Source organism: Cavia porcellus, unplaced genomic scaffold (genome assembly GCF_034190915.1).
Source record: "Cavia porcellus strain 051 isolate PalLab524CR breed Dunkin Hartley unplaced genomic scaffold, mCavPor4.1 scaffold_28, whole genome shotgun sequence".
Lineage (NCBI taxonomy): Eukaryota > Metazoa > Chordata > Mammalia > Rodentia > Caviidae > Cavia > Cavia porcellus.
The window spans coordinates 28,641,225-28,664,001 of NW_026947511.1; the positions used below are offsets into that span (position 1 = coordinate 28,641,225).

Here is a 22,777-nt window from a genome sequence, read left to right on the forward strand (position 1 = left end):
TGCTGTGGTGTCTCTGAGGAGTCCCTCAAGGAGGAGACCTGACTATCTTGGCTCCATCTAAGGATTCATCTTACTAGGACTCTGATACTCTGTCCCTCTGGGGTCATTGCCTATTAAGAGCTCCCTGGGAGGTCCCAGGTCATGTTTTGTGACTCATCACCCAGAAAGTCACTCACTGTTCTCTGGAATCAGAACAAACCAATCTCCTGCTAGAGCTCTAATTTCCAACTAACGTGTGGATTGTGGAAATCAAGTTTCAAGTTGTCACCCACTCAACTGACGTTAGGGCATTTCTCAGAACTCATCCAAGCCCCACATGGTAACAGATATAAAGTAATAATCTAACGAATCCACAGCTCAGTACACTAAGTTAGGAATGGGGGTCACGTCACATGGCACAGACCCTGCAGAACAGGTGGACCTAAGCCAAAGTCCCATCATTGCCTACTTGTGTTACTTCCCTGTAACTGTTTTCTGGTCTGGAAAACAGTCCTTTCTCTGCTCTGTCAAGAGAGTGGGAGGATGTGTGCACAGGCAAAAGTTGCACCGGTGGCCTGTTCTTGGGACTTTACACAGGAAGCATGCTAAGTCCATCTTAATGTCAATTTTGATCATGTGGTTAATGTGGTGCTGTTTATCTACTCTGTAATTACTGTTGTTTTCTCTCTTGCAATTAACAAGAGGCTGTAAGGACACATTTTAAAAGCATGCAAATACCCACTGCTGACCACCATTCAGCTTCCTTCCCCCTGATTTTGCACTCACTGAGGATTCTTGCCTCACTGATCTTCTGGATGCTGCTTTTCCAACACTCACTGTCCCCCAGCCTTCTGTGTAAGCCAGAGCCTTCCGTGCTCTCCCATCTGTTTATCACTGTGGACTCCTACGTTTCTAGTGACTTAACCAGCATTACTGCATTTAATTAATTTAATGTCCCCAGCACTTGGATTACAGGCATGTGCCGTTATGTCCAGCTTGATTATATTTTGATTTTTTGCAGGGGAGGAGGCATTTTTGAGACAGGGTCTTGCTATGTAGTGCAATCTGGCCTTGAACTCACTATGTAGCCCATGCTGGCCTTGAACTTGTGGTACTCCTCCTGCCTCAGCCTCCCATGTGCTGGAATTACAGGCCTGTACCACCACCCCTTGGCCTGATAATTTTTTAAAAATGACATGTGTTGAGGGCTCACTGATAAAAACAGAGATTAAAAAAAAGTCCACCTTTAGGGGATCCTGGGACCCAACAAGAGTCTGCCTTTCACTGCTGGTGACACTTGCTGCTCCCTGGGCCACCCAGTCAGAAGCACCCCTCTATAGCCCAGGGACCCCATCTCTAACAGAAGCCAGGGTCACAGTGCAGCTCACAGGATCACAGGACTCCACAAGTTTCCCATCCCAGACAGGCATTTGCTTGCTGACTGCCCAGTAAGGGTTTCCTGTAGGTCTTTTCAAACTGGACTGCACTGCTACCACAAACCCACGGCCCCAGAGATGAAGCCTGCAGACTGTATGGACAGGGAGGAGTGTTAGGGGTCAGGCTTCCCAACCCTTCCCAACCCTTGCAGAAACTCAGAGCCCAAAATGTCCAATTAGAAAGTTCCTAGTCCTGCCCAGGGATTGAAGAGATTGAAAGAGACACTGGAGAAAGAAGGGCCATCAGAGCACAGCAGGAAGCAGCAACTTGAAACCATCGACTAGCCTTTGGGTGGCTTTTGTCAGAAGAAAGCAATGCACAGGGTCCCTGGGCCCTAGGAACACAAAACTAAACCCCCTCAGGGGTGGAACTCACACACACTTAGAACAAGGGGTGAGAGATGCTCAGCCCCTAGGGAGGGCTGTGTATGTCAGACCAGACCTCAGTTCATAGACTTGGACAGCAGGATGTGGGATACTCAAGCTGACAGCTGGGTCCCCAGCAAGAAGACCAGATATCTGACAGACAGTGGGGCTGTCATTATGTTACTGGCAGCTGGTAGAAATATCATAGGCAGGCCCCTATGGAAATATCATAGGTGGGCCCCCAAGGAGCCAGTTCAGAAGACCAGTACCTTGCAACTATGGGGGAAACCAATGCTACCCCCTGTGGGCCAGGTCTCAAGACAAAAGACAAAAGAAATGCAGCCACATCCTAAGGATAAAAATCAGGGATTGATATTCTAAATAGGTATAGATCACCTTGAGGAAGCCAGGAGCCACTAACCCAACCCCTACAGGAAGAACCCGTTCTGCACTCATGCCCGCTTGCTACAAGACTCGCTTCCCATTTGGTCCTGATTTAATCAACTTTACCTGAGTAATTAACTTGTAATCTTATTGGATGACCATAGTTCTGTACCACCTCATGCCTGCCTGCTATGTGAGTTCTCATTTTTCCCCACCTTATATCTGCCTCATCTCCTGGTTTTGCTCTATAGAAATTCCTGGAAAAGGCAGGATCCTCAGCAACCCACTCAGGACCCCTTCTCTGTTGTTCCTCAAATTCATTCTTCAATTTTAGTGAACACAAACTCCTACCGGACACCTAGTAGGTTGGGAGTTTCTTTCCCCCGTATCATTTACCTCTTGGGCAAGTAGGCACTTGACAGGTAAGGAGGACGAGTGAGTTTTGAAAGAGAACAGAGAAGGACCAGAGTCCAAGCTAAGCATGGGAGGCTCAGGTAACACAAAGCTATTTCCAGAGGGCAGGTTTATATACAAAGCAGACCTTCCTCTGGGAGAAGAGAAAAAGCAAGATGGACTGAAGGTGCTTTGCACCCATCCCCCAGCTCAGAGGCCATCCGGAGGCCAATGTCACAGAACATGCAGGACAGCAGCCTGGTCTGGCTCCTTCCTGCCCCTTGCTGGGTCTGGGGGTTCCCAAGGAGCTGCCTATAGTAGGAGGGCTCTTTTCTTTCCAGCTGGGGGCCCCATCATCCCCCCAATAAGGGGGTGTTAATTCATTGGATTCTTTACTTTCCCACACAGCACAGCCAGCAGTGGAGGACTGGGTAACAGACACCATCCCCTCTGCTCCTGTCCACCCCAGCATCAGGAAATTCCCTTGCACTTGGCTTTTAAGACGTAAAGTCATTTCAAGGGCACCAACCTCCAGGGACACAGGAGGAAATAAGTTAACACACTGTATAAACGGGCCTAGCGAGCTAGGCTGCTTCTGCAAACTGGTATTTTGAGTTCTTGCTCTAGTGGTTCCTCACAACAACCCATAGGACAGATAAGAGAACAGCCTCTAATTCTGGATGATCAAGGTCACCAAGCCAATCGGCGGCACAAACAGAGCAGTTTTTGATCCTAAAGCCCAAGTGTTTCATCCCACAGGTCAGAGAGGCAGGGCAGGGCCAGGATCCAGTCTCTGTGCTCTGGCCCTCAGCCTGGGGCAGGGAAGGCTGGACCCTTGGACTGAGGGCCTCCAAACATCTATCAAGACAAACCAACTTCAAAGATGGGGGGCCCATCTAATTACGCCACCCTTATACCCTTCACCCACTTCACCCACTGGAGACTGGTGCCCCCTCAGTTTCTCCAAAGGGGTTGAACAGGGGAGCTGCTGAAGTCCTTCCCACACTTGACTCCAGGATGCCTCCATCTCTCAGCCAGGGACGTCTGAGCCATGCACAGGCAGCTGGTACCCCTGAGGGCGGGAAGAAGACCTCCTCCTGTGGCTGTTGCCACAGGCTTGGTGGGCATAGCACAAAGGCCAGCTGCAATCCGATCATGAGCAAATCCCTGTGCCTCAAGGGAGCAGTGCTGTCCAGCTCTTAGCCTCCTCTTTCAGGTTTACTGCTAAGCCGGCCTCTTATGCATCTGGCAGGATCCTCTGAACCTCCTGCTAAAGGAAGGCTTTCAAGGGGCTCAGCAGGGATTAGCTGTATCTCTTTCCCCTGCCTTCACTGCTGAAATCATTTGGACAGCTCAGAGGTAGGAGCAATGGGACCATCGGACTATGTTAAAGCTGGCAAAATCAACAAACCAGGGCAGTTGAACTAGTAAGTGACAAGCGCAAGGAGCCAGCTGGGAGTTTCCAGATAAAGTTTAAGGAAGATTATTTATGTTCACAAAGTCCTGACAATAGGGGGAGATGGCTGCAGGCTAAAGAAGCAGGTTGGAAATGAGCTGCAGCTGTCTACGGGGGACCCAGAGCTTGGAGGGCTACCTGGGCTCCCAGGAGCTCTCAAAGCAAGTGGGCAGGGCTGTAACAGAAACCTGTCTCGGCACACCTGGAAAGGCGCCTCAGCTTTTCCTACAGTCTTTGGCTCGCGTCCTCATCCCCAACCACCCTTGTCCTGCTGCTCCTTGAGTCCCAGCTCCAAGGCCACCTCCTATCACAGCCCCTGGGCCCCTCTAAACGCATACAGCACTTCACACCACACTTGTATCACGCCCGGGCACACCTGGCAACCTGTGGATATCTGTTTACTCCTGTGAAGGTGATGCCTAGTACAGTGCCCACAGCCATCCACAGCCTCACAAATTAGATCTGAAGTTCCTCAGGCTGGAGGAACTTAGTGACTATAGTGGACTGGGCACACACTGTTGCTTAATCAACTCTGGGACCACAGCTGCATTCCAGTCAGAACCCATTTGTAGGCTGACCTACTCTGCACCCATGTGCAAGACAGGGCCAGTCCTCGGGGAACCCTGGCCCTCTAGCCCTGGTAATTAATCTAGAAGTTGAGAAGCTACTGATTAGCACAACAAAAATCACCAGCCCCGTGGTCTGGAACTAATCAGTTGTTAATGTGTTGGTGTGTGGCCTTCTCAGCTTCCTAGTGTTCCCCAGTGCCTTCCTAGATACCCAGCCGTAATGTGCTTGTCTTTGTGACATGTCTGTAGCGCCATCACAGGGGGAGGGTGGATCTGTCACTCTGGCTACTTGCTCTTTGTCATGGACATTCCACTTGTTTCCACTTTTCACTACCCCACATGGAGAGAAGCTGGTAGTCCAGTTACTTCTGTCTCTTTCAGCCTCTGTAGAATGTAAGAAGCCAAAGTAAGACTCTCTTAACTTTCCATGGTCCGCAAGTGTATAGGGACAGTCGGGGGTGGGCCAGGGAAGAGTGGCAGGCAAAATCTCAAGTCCAGGATGGGGACAAAAGACAAAGGCCCCGTGGCCTGTGGCAGGGAAGAAGGCTCCTAGCCAGCACAAACACCGGAGTCTTACTCTCCTTCCGGTGCAGTCACTTTACTCCTGCCACTGGTGGGAGCTCAGGGTAATCGACACCAGCAGAACCAGGGCAGGCAGCATTTGCAGACCATTGCTTCCCAAGGTCAGCCCGGCTTCACCTTACCAGCCACTAGCGCTGCTGATGGCTAAACTTGTTTCTTGCCAATAGGACCAACTGAGAGGCAAGATGGTAAACATGATCATTCAGGCACAGTGTTCTTCAACCCCGTGACCCCCATGGTCCCAAAGGTCCCCAAGAGGAGGAGGGGCCTGGGCCCAGGCAAGTGGCAAGGAGGGTGAAGTCCCAGGGGAGAACCGCGGCCTCTGTCATGGCAGCGGGAGCCAGTCTGGTCACGCACCTCAGCCTGGAGGCAGTGCTTGCTGCCTAGAGACCAAAACCACTAAGATCCAGGACGGCGCTGAGCTGCAATTCACACCCCACTCAGAAGGTCACAACAGACAAGCAGGCAATCTGGTAACCTGGCAGCAATGGGGGAACCATGCCTGGCTCTTCAGGGCCGTGTTTCTATTCCTCAGATCACACTCCGGGCTGGAAGGGAACCAGTGGGAGACAGTGACTAAGCCTCCCCCACCTCCACTCAGCCCCGGACTGAATACTCTGACCAGGATAGGGCAGGAAGCCAACAAAATTTGACTAACCCCTGTCTTCAGGGAGCACATGGCAGGCCCTTAACATTTCTGGCAGCTAAACGCCAGACCCAGGGAAGGTGGGAGGGATGGAGAGCTGACAGCCACTAGAGAGACCAAGACCAGAACACAGGCCCCGGTGCCAGCCCTGCAGTTCAAAGCAACTACAGGTGAGGCCTGAGCTGCCCTGAGCCTCAACAACTTCTCTTGATGATGGCCCTTCTTCTTCATGGTTTGTGGCGTGGGCCACGGGGTATATCACAGGGACCAGTCAGGTGCTTTCCAAGGAGCACGGGGATTCCAAGGTGTGGAAAGTGAGGTGGGCAGCCCTATAGAAAGCATGGGAAACACGAGTGTTTCAGAATCTGCCAGTGAACCTTATGATACCTTTTTTGCTTCACTGAAAGGATGAGCTGCAGGGGAAGAAAAACAGGAGAAAAGCCCTGGCTTCCTTTCCCCCTCCTGGCCCCAGGCCGGCTGGTACAGTTGGGTTAACAGGCACTCAGTGGGGGCACCTGCTATAGACTTCCCTTCTAGACTCCTGTGCCCAGATTCCACACACAATCAAAGCCCAATCATAATAATTCTCTTCAGAAATGACACAGTCTTTCACTCAGGAGACAGCCAAGTGAGGAACTCAAATTGCTCGACCCACGCCTCACAGTTACCGTCCCTCTGCAACGCCTCCCCCTCCTCTGCAGCCCTGTTCTCCCTTTGAGGTTTGTGCCCTCCCAGGTTCTTGCTGGATGCCCTCAGAAAGAATGACAATTTTCTTGTCACCTCTCAAGTGCCTGTCATTTCCTTCCTGGTGGCTGGCAGTGTGGGTGTCTAAGTAGAGGGTTAGAGCTGCCTAATCCTCTATTGGCTGCAGAGCACCTGGATGGTGGGGAGATGGAACTGCCTCCCCTCAGGGTTCTCCTGGGTAGGAGTGGGGTGCACGTGGCCCCTCCCTACATCCTTTTCTATGTTGGGAGTTAAAGATTACTGATTCCAACGGTACAAGTCTTTTTGCTCACTGTCAGAGAAATAAGACCTCCCTTACAGCTAGAGAAATAAGAAAAAGTATCCAGCATAAGTACTCATCCACCGGAGTTAGGGCCCTGCCTGGACCCAGGCTCCTGAGTAGCTGAGGGGAATGATCCAGACCTGACTAATGCTAAGTAAGAAGCAGCCAGGGACCCAGGAGCAAGGAAGTGGGGAGGTCCAGCGAGTGATGCTGTGGCTGATGTTCAATGATCCGCTCCCTACGCTGAAAACCAACTGATGTTTTGTTTGTCCATTTCCAGTTTTCAAGGAGCAAATAACTCTCACAGTGGGCCAGGCAGTGTAGCCCATCTACACGAGGGCTGGCTTCCTAGAATAAAGGCCAAAGCTCAGGACAGCTCCTCTCGAGTACCGTGGGATCCCCTGGCATAAACCTGAGTGAAAGATTGGCCCATTGTTTTGCTTTATGTTCTTGACTTTGACTGTCCTTGGTTTGTTGATAAAGTTGCTTCTAGAAATGCCAGGTGAACAGTCTACAAGAAAACCAGGAAAGGGGTTTTGTGGGCCTGGACAGCAGAACACTGCCCAGAGGTCGGGGGCAGATGGGGGAGGAAAGAGGTGAGTCCGCAGAGCTCAGCACCACTGCCCTCCACCCAACTGCCAGTTCCATGGCCAGGCTGTCACTCCTCTTGCCCTGATGTTAGCCCCACACACCTCAGAAGACACAGGGGTGGCGGTGGGGTGGGAGTCCAGCTTCCAGGGGCTGGAATGAGGTTTGGCAGTGAGATTTATAGAATTCTCTCCCCCATGCTCCTAAGTACAGAAGAGAAACTTGTGTCTGGGCCAGAAGGGTACTTGTTGACCGAAGCTTCGGGTCTAGCTCAGTGGCTCTATCTTGATGGCACACTGGAATCATCTGGGGAGTTTTTTAAAAATCATGAATTCCAAATTCCACCATCAGAGATTCTGATTTAATTAGCATAATATGCAGCCCAGAAATGGGGTTTGTTTAAATCTCACCAGACAATATGAAAGCTGCGCTAGTCTGAGTGCCCTGGTTTCCTCATGAGGATTAATGACAGCATCTGGTGAACACACTGGCAGCGTGCTTCCAGCCTGGCACACTGCATGTGGGGCTGCGCTGGCAGAAGGATGAGGCTGATCACCTCTGGGGCCTCGGGGAAGCTGCCTTACTGCCTGATTATACTGCATGGTCTCTCTACTCCAAGGGAGCTTCTTCCCAACCAATTATGTACTTTTGCTGAAACTTTTCTGTGGCTTTCTATTCGCCCACACCTCTGTGGCAAAACTCTTCTCTCCTGGTGCCAAGTGCTGTCTTGAATAGCTGGGCCTCTGAAGCAAGACTGTTAGGGTTGAAATCCTGGTTCTGTCCACTAAGTTCTTTAACCTCCCTGCAGGTGCTAGGAGGGATTAAATGAAAACATCCTTGCAAAGAGCTGGGCTTTAAATGGATGGTCACTGAATACAGCCTGTGTAATTTGCCATGCCAAGAGCCCTGTGAGGACTGGAGTGTACTCTTGTCTTCGGGCGTCAGTTCAGTGCCCGACGCTGAGTATCACACTCAGCTTAAACCTATGTCTGTGCCTCCACAAGCCTCAGACCTAGAGATCAGGCTGCTCTCCAATGCTGATGGGGCCAGAGATGGGAGGGGTTGGGATGAGTGAGTAAACAGAGTGCTGAAGTGTTTTGTTGTGTATTAAGCAAGTGTCAAAGAACTTCCTGCTGTTTGCTTGCATGCTACCAGCAGCATGCCAACAGCATCCTGGAGAACTGAAAGTTCTGGCTCATCAAAGCTTCACTACACAGTGGTTGGCACGGAGAGTGCCATTTGGGCAGAGACAAATTATGTGAAATGTCTCTTGCCCTGACATCAAAGGTGCTAGTTCCCTGCGGGCTGACATACCTCGGGCACCTGGGTACCTAAATCCACGGTCTCTGTTTCCTGGACTTACTCAGCAGGTGTCTGGAAGATCAGGGATGCACAGTTGAAGAAGGTGATTTGTAACCAGGAGGCCTTGAGTCTGGGGGCCGCATCTCATTTGCACTAATTGCTGTTGGAGTCTGTTTACCTGCAGACTTCTCTCTCAGAGCATTTGCCCAGCTCACCGGCATTCCTTGAGGTGTTTGGGTAATGATTGTTTCCCCAGTTGTTTGCTAGCAGGAGACAAGATAGATGCCTGCACAGACTGAAGCCTGTGGATACATCTGGGCTCTTCGGGTGCTGGGAGACTACTGCGCACCTGGTGGCCACCACCATGGAGGGTAAATCATCCTCCCCCACATCTGTGGCACTCAGCACACAGGGGCCAGTGCAAAGCTTGGAGTCTGGGGGAAATCCCAACCCCACTGCCAGGGAGGATATGACTCCATTTCTCCCCAAGATGGGCTTGGGGTCCCAGATCCAGGAGCAGAAGGGAAGTGTCAGGGGTAGGTTTTGTCTGCTGGGATGTCTGCCCAGAGGATCCCTGCCTTGTAAATCCTTGGCAAGCTGAAGCTACACATTATGATTGCTCCCTCTTCTCAGACACCAGGTAGCCATTTCACATTCCTTTTACAGATAAATGCTGTAGAAGGGAAGGGAGGGAAGGAAAAAGAACAGCTACTCCAGCATCTCTCAGAGTCTGCAGCTGGGTGCCATTCTGTACTGTCTGGTTACGAGCTCTCATCTCTTCAGGCTACATCAAGATTACTGTTGACCCTGGGTGACTCACGGAGGTCTTGCTCAACTCTTCACAGTCCCTGATTACATGCTATAAGCCTTTGCCTGACCTTCCTTTTGCAGCTCCCTAGAGCTGCTGCCACCACGGCGCAGAGTTCTCTGCCCGCCAGCGTGCTTCTAAACTGCACACACTGAGCGCAAACAACTTGCTGGAGATATGAACCCCATTTCCTTGAATCCTTGCATTTAGGGTTGGTGATCAGGGGTGCGAGGGTGTGGCTTCCTGCCTCAGTGTCCCAGGGTCCCACCCAGCAGCCACACAGAACATCTTGGGTTCCACAGTTGCCCCGTGGCCTCCTGTTCCCCATCCTCTTGACTATGGGAGGAAAGAACTCTGGCGGAAAGGTTCCGTCGGTGGTGTTCGGAGAGTGACGGTGGCTGGGCCAGCCCACAGCCGCCGCCACAGCTTTTGATGCATTTTCAGTACCTAAATCCCCATAAATCTCTTTTCCCTAAAATGCCATGGTTTCTGTGTCCTGTACTTCCTCAGTAGGTGTCTGGAGGATCGGGGAATGCACAGTTAAGGAACGTGATCTGTAACCAGGAGGCCTCAAGCAGGGGAAGGCTATTCACAATTATCTCCACAGCCATGACTTAGACAGACACACAGGGAGGAAGCGATAGTCCCCTAGCAGTTCAGCGAGGGGCTTTATGACTTGCTGAGTGTCCATCAGTGCCGACTGGGCAGGACTCTGAGGGTATAGGTAAGGACCACTCTTCCTATTTATCAGAGGGGGCAGCTGTTTGCAGTAAGTGGCAAACCCGGGGCTTTGAGGCCTTCATCCAGCATCCTTTCTGCTATCCTTAAAGTAGGAAGCAGAATCACTTGTCAGCTGTCCCTTTGGCAGAAATGATCCAGTCCCTCTGTGAGCCAAAAGGGTTCTAAGGTAGCGCCTAAATGATAGAGAAGTGTGCTTCAGGGTCTCTGTGTGTGTGTGTTTGAAAGGGCAGGTGCCTTGTTCTGCTGGGCCTGGCCACTCAGAATCCTCCAGAAGGACAAAGGTGGTAATCCTTCCCCAGTCAGCTGACCCCTTCCCCATACCCTGTGGCCCACTGGTCAGCTTCCACCCAAGCTTTGAGCAACAGCCTCCACGTCCTGTGTCCTGGCCCCAAGAAGTGACCCAGCAGGCTGAGGGCAGGCAGTGAGGGAAAGGCTGAGTATGCAGCAAGGACTGGGGTGAGTGCAGCGGCAGGAGAAGTGGCAGACTGTGAGAGGTCACCCCAGGGAACCCCACCCTCAACTCTAAGAACTATGTTCTCCCCACTCTGCAGACAAGGCTGTGGGTGCTGGAGCCTACGGAGAGCATCATTTGCTAATTCACTGACAACGCTCCTTACTGCAGATGCGGTGGGGTGTAAGACAGCAACCAATCTCTCTGCTTTGACCTGTCTTAGGAGTGACAGCATGATGTGGTAGACAGAAAGCTCCAGAAAGAAATGGTTTTTTGCCAGTCACCCCTTGTGAGGTGCCAGCTATTAAGGCTCAGTGTGATCCCCCGAGGCCGTGTTGACCTTGGCCAGGGGTGTGGGACTGGGACCTTGCAACCTGCCCCCTCGGTGGGGCAGACAATGTTGAAAGTTCAGCAAGCGTGTAGCTCCCTTCACCTGCGTCTCTCTACAGCCACAGAAATTCTAATTCAGATGGTGTGAGAAAGGAGTCTCAGCGAGGTGCTCCAGTGCCAGTGGGATGTCCGTTCTGAGCATCATGCTGAGTTCTGTGCTTGGATGAACAGAGCCAGCTTCCTCGAGAGGACACCTGTACCAGCTCTTCGCAGACACTGTTGCCCACACAGGTCCCCTAGGGATCTTGCTCAAGTGCAGATTCTGATTTGGCAGGCAGAATTGGAGATTCTGAATGCCTACCAAGCTCCCAAGGGATGCTCACACTACTGGTCCACAGACGATGCTCAGAAGTGGGAGCCTAAGCTGGGGTTCTCAAACTTCAGCACACATCCAAGTTACCTGGAGGGTAGGGAGCTTATAAAAATAATTTTCAGATTCAGAAGGGCCAGGGTAGGGCTTTCCTGCTGAGCAGGTTCTCAGCTGCTCCAGCAATTCAGGGCCCTGAGGCCGCATGTGGAGAAATCCTGGCTGGGTTAGTACAAGGGCAGAATGAAATAAATGCAGCCCAAAGCATTCCTATGTCACAGACATTTTTTAACAACTATTGCTCTGTTTATTAAATTTTTACCATGGACTTATTTTCCTATGAGCTTTTGCCATTCCCCTCCCCTTGAAACAGTGTGGGTGCACAGGAAAAAGAAAACCAGGGAATGAAAGAGTGTGGAGAGTTAAATTGCAGCTTAACTGAAAGCCTCCTGCTTAGTAACATGAGGTCTCCCAGATTTGTGATTTTCCCTTCACCCCCACATGTTCCAGCACTGAATTACTAGGCAGCATCAAGTACCTATCAGCAAGCAAGGAGAACTCAGTGGGATTCCTGCACCTACTTGCAGTCACATGTGCTGGCTAGAGGGACACAAGAGCTGGCTTCGTCATCTTTTTAAGACAGGTGACCCACCATGGTCACATCATCGCTTATGGCCACATTAAATGCCTCAGCTCCTGGGAGCCCTCTGGGACACACAGACTGCCACCCTCTGCCCGGGAGTCCCGTCTCTGGCAGCCGAGGGCACACCTTCTCCTGTATGTCCTACCTAGTGGTCTAACATTTCCCCACGCTAACACCTGCAAGCAACTCCAAGTCAGAACCTACCACTCATTTATCTTTCTAGCCACTGCTTCTCCAGAGACTATATTTTTCCAAGCAGTCTTGCTCATAAACACTTAAAACTTCCACATACAGTCTTCTGTACTGTGGGTTGTATACCATGGAGTCAATGAAGTGTGGATTTAGAACATTCAGGGAAAAAAACAGCATCTGTACTAAGCTGGGATTTTTCTCCTTATCATCATTCCTTACACAAAGCGGTACAACAACTACGAACATAACATTTACGCTGTGTAAGACACCATAAACACTCCAGAGGTGACTTGAAGGGTATGAGAGGATGAGGGTAGGTTTTAAGGAAACAATTTCCATTTTACAAAAGGGGCTTTCACCTTGTGGTTTTGTGCTATAAAAACCTCTAGAAAAGGCAAGGTCCTCTGCAACCCACTTGGGATCCCTTCTGTCTCTCTCTGACAGAAGCTTTCTTTCTCTCAATAACTATATTCTGCTCTTATGTGAGAGGCTTGAGCATCTACAAATCTGGGCAACCACAAGCCCCTGTGACTATGGAGGGACAACCTACTCCCTCAGGTTTAGAAAGCATGGGCCATCCCGTATCCCGGAAACTTGCAAATGACCACTGTCTGAACTCTAAACTACAAACCCTTGTTTCTCTCTCAGGAATGTCTAGTGCGAACAAATGTTCCAACCGGCCAGTTCCCAAAGATGCAGGTGGCACCCCATCTAGGAGGGGGGCATCCGCTGCTGTGCACGTCTTTCATAGGCCCAGCAGGGGAGGGGAGAGACCCCCATCCATTCTGATTCATGTTTGTCTGAGTCAGGCTCAGATCCTTTAACTTACAGGATTTGGCCACAACTGAGGAGACGGTAAGACACAAGCTGGGACTTCTGGATGGAAAACGCAGGCCATGCAGGGTGGGTGGGGTGGAGATGAAGGGTCTGGTATGACTGGGAACAAATACCGGGGAGGCCAGGAGGTGAGGCCGGCTGAGACAGACCCGCCGTATCCTGCAGAAAGCTTATTGTGGGCCCTTGTGATGCTTTTCATCATGACCCACAGAAAGACACTGAATTTTTCATCACGCTCCACATATATACCTGTGCATGCCCAGTTAAATGAAAGCCCACAAAACAGTAATTACCATGCTACATGTGATGTACCGTGGCATTTTCTATTCTACTCTATCTCATTAAAAATTGCTGGTCTCAACCCACTAATTTGACATTACAATTCACTGATGGATCATAACCTGCAACTTGAATTAATCCACCTTATTGAGTCTCAGTTATATTCGTGGAGATTGGAGGCTTTGATATTCTTGTTCTACATGGACAGCACAACCAGCGGAGCAGCTGTTGTATGCCAGACACTACGCTTGGTGCTCATGGAGACGGGGAGAGGGGCTCAGAGAGCAGAGGCTGTGACCAGCGTCCAGGCAGAGACGGGTCACATACAAGGCCAGAGGGCTGGCAGAACAAAGTGGCAGATATGTGACCTGAGGCTCAGCCACCAGTGAGCACCAAGTATAGGCAGAATCACCTTCTAGCATTGGCCTCATACAGCACAGAGAAGTGTCCCTGTCCTTCCCAGTCCTGTTGAGGTCCTGGTCCTTCTCTCCTCCTCTCCCTGGAGAATGGTCCCGAGGATGGCAAGCACTCAGTTGGTAGCACTACTGGGAACAAGGCAGGGACTCAGCTGATCCTGGTGGCTCCCAGATGCTGCAGGACTTTGGGTCTTTCTGTGGTCACTTTGGAGGCACTACTTGGGGATAATCTCATAAAAGTTTTGTTTTCTTTTTCCAGCGTGCTTTGAGGGTTCTAAAGAAGATAAGCCACTCTAAAGGCACCACAGGCTCCAACTCAGATTACTCTGATGAGATCCTGCAGGGGACCAGGTGCAGCTGGGAACAGCACCAAGCTATTTCCACAGTGCAGGATGGTGGCCCTTGCCACCTCTGTGATGCCAGCTCCTCCTTCCAGCTGACCCTCTGCTGCCCCCTCCCTACAGTCAGGCTTAGAAGGATGTGGCATAGCCTTCCCACTGGCTGGCAGTGGAGAAGCTGCTGAGTTTCCAGAATGGATGAAGGGAGAGCAGCGTGGAGTGTGGGAACAATGGCCCTGGCCTGCACAAGGCACACGGTTTCCCCTCCAACAATCAAAACCCCTCCAGAGCCCTGGCCTTTCATCAAATTGCACAATGACTGAACAGGACTTAGGAAACTAAGAGCAAAGTGGAGAAGGATTAGAAGTAACACCAATGACATTAGAGCAGCATTGAAGTTAGAGGCAATGACAAAGAGAGAGAGAGGAGAGAGCCAGAGAGAGTGAGAGCTGGCAAGTGCCCATTCTAATCTGCTAGCTGGAGAAGATGCTCGGTTCTTTGAGGCCCTGACGAGACAGAGAGGAAGGTAAGAGCTGCGACCTCAGTGGAGCACAGCCCCCAGCCTCCAGGGTTTGCAGAAGGCATAGACTGGACACACTGGCTCCCAAGTGGAAGCCATGTACACTGGGTACAGGCAGAAGGCAAGCTTGTGGAAAGCCACTAGCCCAGGGCTACAACACTGTGACAAAGCCGAGGTCATCACTGCGATGGAAGCCAATGTCTAAGTCAGCCCCAGGCATATGGCAAGGCCACACAGTGGTCACCGTCCCAGGCCCAGTGTGCTCTGCTCAGGTATCAAGATGAGCAAGCCCAGGCTTCCCCCTTGCCTGTGAAAGCCAGAACCTTGTGCCCTGCAGATTCCTGCACAGCCGCTGCAGGCCAGACTGGCCGAGCCACTCACCTGTGATCTCATTCTCCTCCAAGTTGATAGTCTCCAGCATTGGCAGTGTGGTGAGTTGCTCTGGGAAGTCTCGGAATTGGTTCCGGGATAGGTCAATGGCCTTGAGGTGCTGCAGGCTGCTGACTTCATTGGGGAGACGATGTAAGAAGTTTCCTTCTAGATGGAGCTCTGCCATGCAGAAGAGAGAAGAGGATGAGCAGGAAGCCCTGCCTAGAGACCACCATGGTTATTATTAGTGATTGGGCCAGGGGTGGCAACAAGAAAGGCCCAGGCCCCAAAGAAAGCCTTCAAGTAGCTGAGTCCCTGTCAGCTGACCCTAGAAGAAGGGAAATGTTCTCACCACTGCCCAGACAAGGCCTGCCACCCACTATTCCTACAGAGGTCACCTACTTTTAGCTTTAGAATACAAGGCTCCAATATAGGCTTGAGTCTAGACAAAGAGTCAGCATGTACTGGGTCCCCTCAAGACCAGAATGGACCCCCCACCTAAAGGACATGACTTCCTTATCTGCTCCAGAGACTCTGAGGTCAGCCAAACTTTTCTGGGTCACTGTCTCTGTTTCCTGCTCAGCCACCAACTAGACTTGAGTGGGTTCCTGCCCCAGTGACTGCTCCCAAAACCAGTGGTGACCTCTGTGGGGACTTAAGTGGGAAAAGCTGGCACAGTGGCGGTGCCTCTGTTGGGGACTTAGCCCTTACAGTACCCAGGGTGGACTTGGTCCAGGTGTAGCCTGAAGCCAAAATGCCAAGGAGCATGGGGACTAAAGAGTTTGTGGGGACTCTTCAAGGAGGAGCAATGTAGGGCTATGACGGGGGCCAGCAGTCCCTGCTGCCTGGGTGTCAATCATGTCATCCAATCATGTCATCTGTGACCTAGAAAGTTACTAAACCCCATTAGGGCTTGGTTTCCTCATCTAAGAAAAGAGATGACAGCAATCCCAGCCTCCTGGGGTTTTGAGGGTAGAAGGAAGAAAGACAACACTAGGCCTCTGCTTCCAAGCTGGTTGCCTGTCCACATCTAACTTTACAGCCAGACCTTCTCTGTGACATGGATCTCCCACCCTGCCTGACCCAAAGGAAAATGAGGTCTAGAAATGCCAAGGGACCTAAAGAATGTCGCTGGTCTCTCCAGGGCCAGCTTTGTGTGCGGGTGGCCAACACATGCACACAGGTTCCATGCTGAGAAGGGGCCACCCTTGAGATGGAATGCTCCATTGTACCATTGGGAAGCCTTAATCATTTTACTCTTGAATTCATGTTTTGTAAACAGTGCTGAGGTCATGGAGTCTGCGCTCACATATGGAGCTGCCTCCCCCAATTCCTGGGATGGGTTGTTGCCAGCCTATTCTCCACTCCCTGAGGCCCTGGGAGTTGCTTGGCCTCCCTTTCCTCACGCCTGCTCTGTGGCTCTTGTAGTCTGACACCCGCAGTGGAGAGGGTCTGATTCAGGCATGCGTGCCCCATGCTGTCTTGGGGCACAGCGTGGTGGCAGCTGCATCTCACCCACTCCCTGCCTAGGGCTCCTGGGCAGGCAGGACCATCATGTGTCTGGATGGCAGCTAACTAGAGGCTGAGTCTTGGCAGGAATGAGCCTCTTGCCTACCCCGACCCAGGTAATGAGTAGGTCCCAGTGCCCAGGTTAAAGATCCTTGGTGATGCCTGTGGGCTGCAGATTGGGGTAGTGCTTCTGAGGATGGAAAGACATGTAGCCTAGTACACCCAACTCGCCAGCACCCCCAGCCAGGGTAAAGCACAGCCATCCAGCACCTGGAAAGAGCAGGAACTCAGCCACTATCAGCCCTGAGCATGTGTGCCATATGCCCTACATTGAGGGTAGCATCGAGCATCTGGAAGTCTGCATGGCTGTACTTCCTCCTTCTCAGTCTCCTGAGCCTGGCTCGAATCTGTCCTTCCAGCCCACTCACACACCTCTGAAAATGAGCCACAAAATATGAGCTGTGTCATTTCACAATCCACATGCCAGTTAAATGCTCTGAGAACTGCCTTTAATAAATCTGGCTCTGTATAACATAAAGATGGATGGTAAAATTTACATTATGCTTTTATTTTTCCTTACTTCAAATGACATCAAGTAACAAATGAAAAGCACCGTAACACACTGAGAGAGACAGCAGAAGGAGAAAGCTTTCTGTTTACCTGTAAGGCTTTTTCCACAAAAGACAGCCCTAAATTCTCATTTTGGCTGCGTCCCAATCTTGCAGCCAGCTTAGCCTCCACTCTGTGCTCCACACAGCTCTATGATGCAGCCTGGGATTGATGGGCCCCACTCAGGGTTCCCCACAGCAAGAGCAAGACCCCTGCTCCATCAGGGCCTCCCCCCACAGGCCACATTGCAGGCACCCTGTTCTCATGTGCTGGGCTCTGGGCAGACAGGAACATCTGATTTGTTCCAATATCCAGCCTCCTGCAGGGCACTTCGTTGTCACTCAGCACATGCTGGATGAGTCATAACTCTTCTGCCCTTACGAGGCAAACATAATGCAGCGGGCTTGGATTACCATCCACCGTCCTCTGGGGACATCCTGAACTCAAGGTCCACCAATCGATCTGCTGCCTGCTCCATGCAAACCCAGGAAGCCTTCAGCAGCCAGGTTTTTTGAGAGCCACACCTCATCGCCAAGCACCCTCATCTGGATCATGGTTGTGTAAGGGTCACAATGTAGGAGGTGACACTAGACAACAGCATCTAACCTGGTGTTTCCCGAATGTGCCTTTGTAAAACAGCATTTCCTCAAACACACGAAATAGGGAGCGCCTTGTGGCCTTGCAGGGATAGTTCTCCCTTTCTGAAATGCTCCTTACCCACGTAAGTGCAAGGCTCACGGCCTCTTGTCACTTATGTCTTTACTCATCTGTCTTCCGGTCTAAAACAGGATCCTCTTCTTCAGTTTCTGTCCCCTCCCCCTACAGGGTTCACCTCTGTAGCATCCACAGGCTCCTAAGAGGTTGACTGGTTTGCATGCTCTGTCCTCCCCCGTGAGAAAGGCAGCTGCCTGAATCCGAGGTTCACAGCACCACCAGGACACAGTGGGCACTCAATAAATATCTGATGAGTACATGGCTGAATAAATAAAGGACATTTTGTATCACTCTCACAATTCTGCAGAATTTCTACTCCACACGCACCACTGTTCTTCCTTAAATTGATTTCTGCTTTGTTTATATAAAAAGAAAGAAACTTGTTATTATTCTGTATGAAAACACTGTTCAAAGCTCACTGGACGCCGTTTTGAGAGGAAGCATCTGAGCCCTAGGCAGCTGATGTGGTAGACAGTACATTTCAGGGAGGGGGCAGCTGCCTCGAGGATCCCTCAGCAGCCGCTTCCCTGAGATGGACATGCGCTCGATAAGAACATGCTCCAGTTTTCCTGGGCCACGTATTCCCAAATAACTCATTCTCTGGGATCACACTGCCACGCTCTGTGCGGTCTGGCTGCCCACAGAACCCCAATCCCCTGCGCACAGCCTGGACTGCAGCAAAGTACGTAACAGATCACTCAGAGCAACCTGGCCCTGAGAGGCTGCAGGGTGATCACAGGGCATGTTTAGAGGACAGGGACCTTTGGTGTTGCAGACGAGGAGGGGCTGATGTCCCCCACTCCAGCTTTGTTTTTCTTTCCCTGTTTGGGAACATCAGCAGGCCTGCACCCCTGATGGAAAGGCTTTGGAACCATCGCCCAGCCCTACTGCTCTCTCTCAGGGACTGCTGTGCATGGGCAGATTTCATCTGCTGGGTTTTGTGGATGTGCTGGCACAAGACTGAAGTCTAAAGGTGACGGTCTGGTTCCATACCAGGCAGAGTGAAGTCCTGCTGTGCCCCACACACCCCCACTGTGGTAGCAGGCTGTACACTGTGGGTCACAAACAGGCTCAGGAGCCAGATGCCTGGGCTTTACACTGGGACTCTGCTGCTGACTGTGACCTCAGGCAAATTGTTTACCTTTGCCTCAGTTTCTCTACCTATAAAAGGAGGACAGTACTAAATGTTCTGTAGAGGTTGTGGTGAGGTTTAAATCAATTACAGGTAGCAAGTAAAAAAAGCTTTAAATAATGCCTGTCACATAGTGAATAGCAGGTATGAGTGTGGAATAGACAGACAGGTGAACAGGGAGGTAGCAGGATATGACCCAGGACAGCTGGACGAACCCAGCAATCTGCTTACTACTCAGTCACCTGCTGGACCTGCACTTTTTTTTTTGTCTTTTTCGTTTTTTATCGGTACCAGGGATTGAACTCACGATTGCTTGCTTGGAAGGCAGGCGCTTATGCCGCTGAGCTAAATTCCCCGGCCCCTGGATCTGTACTTCTCACTGCCCAAGCTTAGGCTCAGAAGAGAGGAAAAGGCTGTTTGTGTGAAGCCATAATGAACATGAGCCTGTCCTCTACCATTTCAGAAGCCCTTCGGGCCCAAGGCAGTTGGAAGCAGGGGTTCACAGTGAGCCGATAAACAGCCCAGAGGGTCACAGAACCCGTGATGGGGCCAGGTCCCTCTGCTCTACAGGGCAACCAGTGTAACGGCACCGGACAAGGGGGTGGGGAGATCTGCTCCTGATTTTTTACCCCCAATTTTCTGATACGTTCAAAATTCTTATTTCAAAGAAAAAAAAAAGGATGCCCTTATCAAACCAATTGAGGCCTGAGCCTAACTACAGTCCCACAGTGACTGAGAAATATAAGAACCATCAATCCCAAAGACACATGCTGACAGTCTTTTGGGAGCCCCCATGAGGCCTGACCTTCATCTATGTGAGTAGGTAACTATGCATGCACCTGACTGCCTATCTGTGTATTCCCCCCTCTTCCAGGGGTACAGTTTCTCTGGAGAACCCTGGGGGTGCTCCTTACCCACTGGCCAACCATGAGCACTTCAAGGCAGCATCCCTTATGGGTAAAGCCTCAGTTCCATCAAAGGCTCTACTGCTCAGGGCAGGCACTTCCTGCCATCAATCAGCATAGAGATGGCAGAGGCAGGGCCATCACATTAGGCAAAGTTAGAGTTTAAAAACCCTACCTAGTGCTGCCTTGGAGATGAAAAATGAGTCAACAACCAATCAAGGAAGCCCTTGGTGTCCTTCACCTACTCAGAGAAGCATGGTCAGGGTCAGATTCGGAACTGACCCAAAGACGAGGACATTTTTCTCCTTGACTAGACAGGATTTCTTGCCTTGCCTGGGAAGCTGGCAGGTAAGAGCTGGTCATGTCCAGGTTCAGAGAAAATTATGCTGAGAGCGGGAAGCAAGTGTGTATGTGACCCTCTGCCAGGGACACATGGAGGCCAGGCTCAGGGACTTGAACTCTTTCTGCTTACTAAGTGACTTGTCTACATCTAGAATACAATGTGACCTGGCTCCCACACCTCGAGGCAAGCTCACGAGCGCCCCCATGGGACAGGATGCAGGGTCTAGGCTGGTGGAACATTGGTGACCACTGGTTTCTCCAGGGCAAGCACCGACCCTTGCTCTCACCTTCCCACTCCGCACAAGCCACTGCTCCCTCCACTTGTGGAGATCAAGGGCTGCTGGTCAGAAAAGCAGAAAGGAAGGACAGAGGCCCAAGGAACAACAGTTAGGAGAGTAAGGGCCAGTTGGCCACACATGGGTACGAGAATCCCAGAGAGCTAGGCAGGCCAAGCTGGTGTGGTCCAGCAAAGAGACATCGGTACTCTGGGAGGCCCCTGGGTGTGGTCCATGAAAGATGCTCATGATCCATCCTGGACCCTCTGTATTTAGCATAGAGCCTCAAACAGACATGGTTTTCAGACAGACACACATGGTTCACACACAGACATGGTTCTCATCGTTGAATCAAAGAGCAAGTGAAATGCAGGGGCAAATAGTTACAGGCTAACTTGCCCTTGAATTCCCAACAGTCTGGGGTATGTGTGGACACATTTCTAGGTGAAGGAAGAGGCACCACTGTGCTACTTATCCCCTCTCCAGAAACAGCAGGAGCCGGGGAGAGGCAGCCAAATCTGCCTCGGTTACAGTTGCCCACTCCCAGCTCTGTGTCACTGGTAGGGAGTAACACAGGACACCCTGTTAATTCTGAATTTCAGATAAACAATAAATAATCTTTAGTACAAAAACATCCCGAATGGAACACATTTATATTAGAAGGTTATTCACTGTTTATCTGAAATCCAAACTTAAGTGGATGTCCTGTTCTTTTATTTGCCAGACCTAGGGAACCCATCTCTGGCCAGTCTAGGGTCTTCCACATCCTTACCCCCAAAGCACTAAACATTACCAAATGCCCTTTAGAGCCTGTTCTACGCTAACAGCTTTCCCTGCATGTGTCATTAACACTCCCGACACCCACAAAGTCCTCAGCACTGCTACACCCCCACCCCCCACCCCCGTTTTGCAGACAAGATGACTGAAGCTGAGGAGCTTGATGCTTAAGGTCAAATCCTGTTGCTGGTAAATGGCAGGGGTATGAATCCAGCTCCACTGTCCCAGAGGTCATGCAGGGATGTGGACAACTTTGTGGGCTTTTCCCCCATCTAGTCCAACCTGGGGCCCCACAGGAGGTTTTCTCCACAGGTCTGGAGACTTTCATAGGGGTGCCCAGCCCAGCTGGCCAAATCAGCCCAGGACTCCCCAGCCACCCTCATCCACAGCTACACGCTCTCCATCAGCCAACACCCCAGCAGGCCCTGCAACAGCCCCAGCAGCACCTTCCTCTCCCAGCCGAGGCCCTCACAGTAAGGGGCCACATCATCCCCTGTGGAGGGCAGAGGCTTTCAGGGACTTCCTGAGGGTCTGGATGAAGACACAGCTGGGAGCTGGGCCTTCCAGGCCCCACAACTCTCACACCTTCCTGGTGAATCACAGTGCTTCTCCTGTCCGGGATGCCTCTCCTGTTCTTTTCCATAGGGTGTCCCCCAACCCAGCCACCCAGACGCTTCCAGAATGTTCTGTCAGCTCCCCGGGATCAGGGCCCCCCCATCTGTCTGATCTCTAATGCTTAGTCTTACACCACTTCTTTGTTCACTTCCTAAGCACACCATTTATCTCATGAAAAGTGCTCCAGAAACTCCCTTTTACTTAGCCAGCAAACACCTATTCAGCGCTAATCCCTTTTAAGCCATTTTCTCTGTAAGCTTTCTGATTCCCTGCTTATGCAAAAACAGTGGCAAAGGTGCCACTCCTCGGTGTCTACAGACTTTGAGTCAGTATCTGCTGTGCTGACTGTCACGAGGTGATGGCGTTGTCTGTTCATACAGCTGCCTCTCCTGTGCCGGGAGGCCCTTGAGGACCATGTTTTCTTATCATTCTGAGACTTACAGGAAGATGCCAGAGTGGTAAGCAGCAGTAAGAGCCTCTCTGAGCGTTGCCATCCAGACACTGGACCAGAGCAACTTGAGGAAGACAAGGAGGGAAGTGGGTTCCCTGGACCCAGGAAGGATCTGAAGTCTCCAGGGAGAGCGAAAAGAGGAACTTCAACGAAGAAGAAGGAAGTAGCCCACGGCACTTTCTCCCTGACAAAGGACTCACCGTGCAGGCGGAGCGGTTCAAACCTGCAGACACACGGGATGGCTGGCGACCCCAGGGTCTTTGCACAGAGACACAGCGGTGGAGGGGGCAGTGGACGTCAAGGCCTGCACCAGCTGGGGTAAGTGCTGAGGGCTCAGCCATCCCGTGGGAGAGGGCTGATGCGCTCAGAACTCAAAACAAACTGCTGGGTCCATCTAACGGCTCTCAGGTGAGTTCAAGCCCACAGAAGTTATGCTGGCAGCAGCAGGCC

The 22,777-nt window shown here is 51.3% G+C and overlaps 1 protein-coding gene across 3 annotated transcripts in view; it reads right to left on the bottom strand.

The window, feature by feature from the left end:
• Lrrc20 (leucine rich repeat containing 20) overlaps window positions 1-22,777 on the bottom strand; it is a 69,146-nt gene that overhangs the window by 4,134 nt on the left and 42,235 nt on the right. For all 3 annotated transcript variants that reach the window (XM_003473732.5, XM_013157022.2, XM_013157023.3), the window contains exon 4: window positions 15,011-15,178. In XM_003473732.5, the coding sequence (XP_003473780.1) occupies window positions 15,011-15,178 (168 nt within the window). The remainder of the gene's footprint in view (window positions 1-15,010; window positions 15,179-22,777) is intronic.